The following is a 6441-nucleotide window of genomic DNA, read 5'->3' as shown; positions in this document are numbered from 1 at the left end:
ACGTGTCTCCTTGCGTCCTGCGGGTGCACAGGAACGCTCCCATTTTACAGATGCGGCAGCTGCAGGCGCTACAGGGGGAAAAAACGCAGGCTGTTCCGCACCAGCACAAGCCGACAGGCCACCTGGCCACGTGCGGCGGCGGCTCCGGGCCTCGCGGTGCCACCCGCGCCCGCCCCTCGCCTCCCCCGCGGCAGCAAGCCGCCTCGCCGGGTCCACGTGTGTGTGTCTGTGTGCCGAATGGGGCTGGGGGCGGGGCCGGGGCGGGGCCTGTGACGTCACGGGTTTGCGGCCCAATCAGCGGCGGGCTCACGGCGGCGGCGCTGGTATTGGGGCAGCGAGGGGGCAGTTCTCTATAACGCGGTCTGCCGAGCCAGCGGGGAAGAAAGAAGCCGAGCGGGCGGAAGGCGCCTTCCCCGCTGCCTGGGCCCCGGCATCGGGTACTGGGCCGGGGTCCTTCCCGCCTCCCGCGGTCGCCGGTCGTTTCGTTGGCCCCGCCCCGGGCGCTCCGGGCCGCTCGAGAGGGGGCGCCGGACCGCAACGCGCAGGGAAGGCGGCGGCAGGAAGCGCGGGGACCGCGGGGACCCAGGAGTCCGGCCGCCGCCGGTGCCGCGTGACGAGGGCCGGGAGGGGCCGGGGGCCGGCGGCGCCCGCGAGTCAAGGCCTCCCCTTCGAGGGGGGCGATGTTCCCCTCTCCCGTGGGCTCTGCGCGCAGCCGGGGCACCGCGCCGCTGGGCCCCGGGCCTCCGCGCCGGGCGCCGCTATGGAGACTCTCTGCCCCGCTTCGCGCCTGGCGGTGCCGTCGTCTCCGCGGGGGTCTCCGTGTGCCCCATCGCCCCGGAAGCCAGGCCGGGGGACCCAGGAGTTCTCACCGCTGTGCCTGCGTGCCCTGGCCTTCTGCGCCCTCGCCAAGCCGCGCGCGCCTTCCCAGGGCCTGGGTCCCCGAACCTCGCCGTGCCCCGGCGACGGTGACCCGGACGGCCTGAAGCTGCCCGCGCAGCCCCGAGCCCCGAGCCCTCCGGCCCCGGAGGATGCGGACGCCGCCCCGCGCCCCGGCGACGGGAGGGAGGAAGAGGGCGGAGGCCGCGACGCACCTCCTGCCCGCTGCCCCGAGTCCCGGTGTCCTCAGGAGGCTCCGCCCGCGCCGACCCTGGGCCTCGAGTCCCAGCCTCGTCCCACTTCCAGCCCGCCGCCACCTGCGGGTCCCGCGCCTTCACCACCGGAGCAAGACGGACGCCCCCCGCCCGAGGCACCCGCTGGAGACCCTTCGACGGCCGCGCCCAGCGACCTCCGCCAGGAACACTTCGACCGCCTCATCCGCCGTTCCAAACTCTGGTGCTACGCCAAGGGCTTCGCCGTGGACACACCGAGCCTGCGCCGCGGTCCCGAGCGGCTACCCGCGAAGGCCCCGGCCAAAGGCGCCAGCAAGAAGCGCCGCCGCCCTACGCCCGCTCCGCGACTGCCGCCCCCGGCGCGCGCGCCGCCCCGCCGCCCCGCGCCCGTGCTGCCCGCAGCCGGCACCTTCAGCCTGCTCAGCTGCTTCCCTTGCACGCCTGCCCTGGTGGTAGATGACGACGGGGACCTGCGGCCCGCCGCCTCGCTGCGTCTGCAAGGCAACACCCGGCCCCCGCCCGCCCACCCGGTGTGGCGGTGGCAGGTAGGTGGCCCCGCGGTGCCGGAGCCCCCCGGTTGCAAGTTTTGGGGGGCCAACCTGGAAGAACTGTGAGCGGGGACATCTCTGCTGCTACGGAAGACAGCTGAGGACGCCGTGCTCGGAGAACAGAGCCTGGCTTCCCACTTCTGCCTGTTCTTGACTCTTTCTGATCCGCGGGCACGGGAACTCGAGTGACTGATCCGCGAACGCTGCAGACTTCCGTCCAGCTTATCTCTGCGGAGGAGACGAGGGCCACAGTTGGGGGACAGTGGATTGATGCGAATTTCTGCCCTCCTCCCCCACCCCGGTGCTCTGGGTTGTAGCCAAGGAGGCCACCGCTCCCGAACCCCAAAAAGGGAGCTAGAGAGATCTTGGTGATGGACAAACCGGTTGTTTCTTCGTCCCAGGACGAGCCTAGGGAATGGGGGCCTTGGAGGGGCCCTCGAGGGTGATTGGCAGCTCCGTGGGGGGCTCCACCCCACCTCCCAACCTTTAACCCTTGGCTACCCGCAGGCTTTAGGGAGCCCTGCTGGAGGAAGGGGCCTGGTCACTCACTCCTGTGCCCTTCTAGGTCCCCCAAGTTCAGGTGACTTCCCGATTAGTGAGAGCTGCAGTCTCAGCAACGAATTTTTCCTTTTTTGCCCAGTTTTGGAGGTCCCCGTTACCCCCAATTTTCTATTTGCTTTCAGTTCGTATGTTTGCTGGGTGGAAGAGAATCCCCCACCTTGATAACCTAACTTGCCCCTGCCCCAGCTTACTGCACACTTAAGGGGGACAGGGCCCAGGGACCCTGTCATGTCTCCAGCAGACTGCCTGTGGACAGGGCAGGAGACTGTCCCAGGGAAAGTAATGGAAGGTGGAAGAAATCAATAAATTCAGACCAAATGAGTCGCCTCTCGAGGTCCTCTGGCGGATTCAGGAGGGGATGGGGTTGAGGGCAGGCCTGAATCCTTTCTTTGGACACACAGATTCTTTCCCCTGACCGGTGGTGACAAATCAGCCACTCCCTGCAGAGGGGTCACAGAAAGGGCTGGCCTGGAGTTCCAAGCGCAGGGTTTGGTGTGGAGGAGACCAGGCCAGTGAGACCCTCAGCTCCCTCCCCAGCCCCAGGCACCTTGGATTGTCAGGGCCTGATTGAGGCAACAGAGCTGAGGATTAGGCTGGGGGTCAGAGGTCCCTGCTTGCTGGCAAGGAGAGCCACACCCGGCTGGGAGGGTCCCTGGAGTCCCCAGGGTGACTGCCTTTCCTTGGCCCAGGCCAAGGTGAGCACCCCTGCTGGGGGAGCATCAGTCAGGTTGCCCTACTCTGGAGGGACCCAGTGACCCTTGGAGCCGCACTGCACTAGTGAACGCACCTCTCTTCCCCTGGGATGGGAGGGGGAGGCATTTCCCACTGCGACCCTGGGGAAGGCTCCCGTCCTTTTCTGTGAGGATGCTTTATAGAAAGTTGTTTGTATAGAGCAGAGTCTTGGAAAACTATTTTGCACCACAAAAAAGTTGTTTGTTTTCAAAACTGCCTGCCTTCAGGTTTTTTCCCCCTTGCCTGGGGGAGGGGAGAGGACCGCCTAGGGGGGCAGCTGCTCTCAGCCTCTGGCCTTTGTGAACCCTGCGGTCCCCTCCAGCTGCGCACAGGCATAGCCTCTGGAATGGATGAAACTCCCTTCTCTTGGGCCTGGGGTCCCGGCTTATCTGCCCCCTAAGAGTGGAGATACTTGTAGGGGGAGGCAGGCTTGGGGTGCAGGGAGAAAGGTCCACTCTGAAGAGGGGGTGAGGCTCTGGGGAGGAGCTGGCAAAGGCAGACCCCCCCACCCATCCCCAACCCCCGCTTCTTAATCCTTGCTTCCAGTGCTGTGGGCTTCACTTTGGTCGCCCTGGAGCCCTGGGTGAGGGAGGGCAGGAGGGTGCGGGCTCCTGAGGCTCCCACTCTTTCCAGGGCTCCCCTGGCCTGGGAAAGGGTTAACCTGCAACCTGGAAGGGGCCACGGTGAGTTAAAAACCACACCTTTTGGTCAGACCTGGAGCTGCTGTCCTGTGGACTGAGGTTTCTTCCCAGGGGGGCAGGGTGGGGCCCTCCAGGCACTTCCTGGTTGGCCATCTGGGAGCAGAGTTCTTGTCCTAGGGCTGCTTTAACCAGTCACGCCAGCTTTTTTTTTTTTCTTTTTGTGTGTGGGGTGGTGGTCTGCAACAGGGTCTCGATGTGTAGTCCAGGCTGGCCTTGAACTCCTGGGGCTGCAGACTCAGCCTCAGCCTCCTGTTGCCACCATGCCCCAGCACTAGACGGCTCTTCACTTTAAGGCAGGTCTGCAGAGCCTGGAGGGCTAGAGGTCAGACTAGACCGGGAAGCTACAGAAACTCCTGCTTTTCTTTCTGTGGTGCTGGTCAGCTGGGTTTTCCTGGGCCTCAGGATGGAAACTGAAGTCCCAGAAAGCAGAGACCTTTCTTTCTTTCCTTCCTTCCTTCCTTCCTTCCTTCCTTCCTTCCTTCCTTCCTTCCTTTTCTCCCTCCCCCCTCCTTTCCCCTTCCCCCTTCCCTCTTTCTTTCTTTCTTTCTTTCTTTCTTTCTTTCTTTCTTTCTTTCTTTCTTTCTCTCTCTCTCTCTCTCTTTCTCTTCTGGGGATTCAACCCAGGGCCTTGTGCGTGCAAGGCAAGAACTCTACCACTAAAAATCAATAATAAATAGAACTCTGCCACCAAGTCACATCCCCAACTCAGAAAGGAGAGACTGGCCTGGACCTTCTTGGGGAGGATGGGGTCATCACAAGTCCTAAGGGAGCAGCATTGGGGAGGGGACAGTGGGACACTGAGCTGCCTCTCCCACCCATCCCCAGGCTCCAGAGCAGTGGAGGAGCCCGATTTCTAGGGCCCAGGGGCCTCTGGTGCCCACACACTGGCTCCCAGGCTGGGCTCTAGCTGACTGCCATGGTCCTAGCTTCCCTCCCCTCTGGAAGGAAGAGAGTTAGCCTCTCTGGGGCGCTCAGTCCCCTTCTTGTCACCTCCTTTCCTTTCCCTCCAGGTTCCTCTGTTCTGTGTCCTTTCCTCTCAGGGTCTCTGATGGCCCCGCTTGGCACTTCCTGACCCAGTTTTTCAGACCCCTGTACCCTGAGGCAGCTGCTGCCTCCAGGCAGCACAGCCAGCCACACTCATGGCCGAGTGGCTGCAGCCCTGCCCCAGCTTTGCCAGGGCTGGATGCTGGACACTGATGAGGCTGCCTGATTCTGTCAGCAAAGGTCCTGGTTCGGTTCCTCTCTCTTCCCCTCAGGCCTCAGGAGGCTTTAAAATGAGGAAGGGAAGCAGTGTGTGGGGCACACACCTGTCACCCCAGCACAGGAGCCTGAGGCAGGAGGATCACCTGAGTTCTAGGTCAGCCTGCGGACAGGCCTACCCTCCTCCCTGGTTACCTTCCCAAGACTCAGTGTCCCAGAATTCCCAGCGGTGTCCCCTGACTTGAGCAGCAGCCGCCCACTCCCAAACCTCCCCCTGCTTCTGCAACTCCATCTCTTGTACCCTCTGTCCATCCTCACCTCAACTGGTTCATTTCCCCTCTTCAGCCTGGACCGCCACCTTGGCTACCAGCCTGATCCTGGGGTCTCCTCTGCTCAGATTCCATCATTTCTGTCTTACACAGGGGCCACCTTTAACAGGCACAGCTGCTTAGCCTGACTGTGGGTCCTTTATGCTTTGGCCTTTGCCCTTCTGTCCAGTCTCACCTGCTTTTTATGGCTTTGTGCACAACATGGTCTACTGTACAGTATGCCCTGGCCACCACCCCGGCAGGCTCTGTGCTCCAAGGCTGGTTGAAATACTGCCTCCCCTCCTCCATGGAGTCCTCTCTGACTCCCCAGGTGAGTATGACCCACAACACTTCTAACCAGGAGGCTTTCGGGGTGCATAGCAGGGGCCCTGGGCCCGGGGACTCCTGGGGGAATCTTCATCTGCGCTTTCCCCTCCCAGCACTAACACCACAGAATCTCTGCATACGTGAAAAAAGTCCCCAGGGTGCCAGTCCCCCCTACACCATGTTCACACTTTCCTTAAATAATTTAGGATAAAAACCCTTAAGCAATGGCCCGAGGTTATGATGATTTGTGGTTTTCCCCCTTGCTCCCCTCCACAGTCATCCTGTGCCCCTGCTTTTGTTTTCCAGCTTTTGGCTCAGTGACCTGTGTACAGCAGGCAGCTAATGAATGCTCACCCAAAGCAGAGTCTGTATTTTTTTTTTTGTCTTTTTTCATTTTTATCGGTCCCAGGGATCGAACTCACAAGCGCACACTTGCAAGGCAGGCACTTATGCCACTGAGCTAAATCCCCAGCCCCCAGAGTCTGTATTTTTAAAGTGATTGATTTAGTGAGCTTTGGAAACATGGTCTCACTATGTAGCCTACCTTGGCCTCAAATTCCAGGTGATCCTCCTGCCTCAGGCTCCCGAGTGCTGGGATGATGGGTGTGCAATACCACAACTCCCTCAAAATGAATTTTTTTTTTTTTTGTCTCTTTGAGACCAGAGTCTCACTTTCAGTTCAGGCTGGCCTTGAGCACTTTGTAGCCTAGGCTGGTCTCAAATTTACAACAATCCTGCCTCGGCCTTCTGAGTACTGGGATGACAGGTGTGTGCCACCACACCTTGATTTTTCAAAATGAAATTTAGGCCTGGGAGCCTGGCTGGTGGCACACACCTGTTATCCCAGCATCTGGGAGGCTAAGGCAGGAAGATCACTGATTTTGAAGCCAGCCTGGGTTACCTAGTGAATTCAAGGCTGGCTAGAGTTACATAGCAAGACTCTGTCTCAAAGAAA

The 6441-nt window shown here is 61.1% G+C and overlaps 1 protein-coding gene across 1 annotated transcript; it reads left to right on the top strand.

The window, feature by feature from the left end:
• The first annotated feature begins 281 nt into the window (after positions 1 to 281).
• On the top strand, positions 282 to 2539 carry Epop (elongin BC and polycomb repressive complex 2 associated protein). Its single transcript, XM_063251447.1, has one exon. The coding sequence runs from the start codon at positions 761 to 763 to the stop codon at positions 1721 to 1723; it is 963 nt and encodes a 320-aa protein (XP_063107517.1). The 5' UTR covers positions 282 to 760; the 3' UTR covers positions 1724 to 2539.
• The last annotated feature ends 3902 nt before the right edge of the window (positions 2540 to 6441 follow it).

The sequence above is a fragment of the Cavia porcellus genome, unplaced genomic scaffold, assembly GCF_034190915.1.
Source record: "Cavia porcellus strain 051 isolate PalLab524CR breed Dunkin Hartley unplaced genomic scaffold, mCavPor4.1 scaffold_6, whole genome shotgun sequence".
In the NCBI taxonomy this organism is placed as follows: domain Eukaryota; kingdom Metazoa; phylum Chordata; class Mammalia; order Rodentia; family Caviidae; genus Cavia; species Cavia porcellus.
Note: the sequence above shows the minus strand (reverse complement) of the source record. Positions and strands in the feature narration are given on the sequence as shown.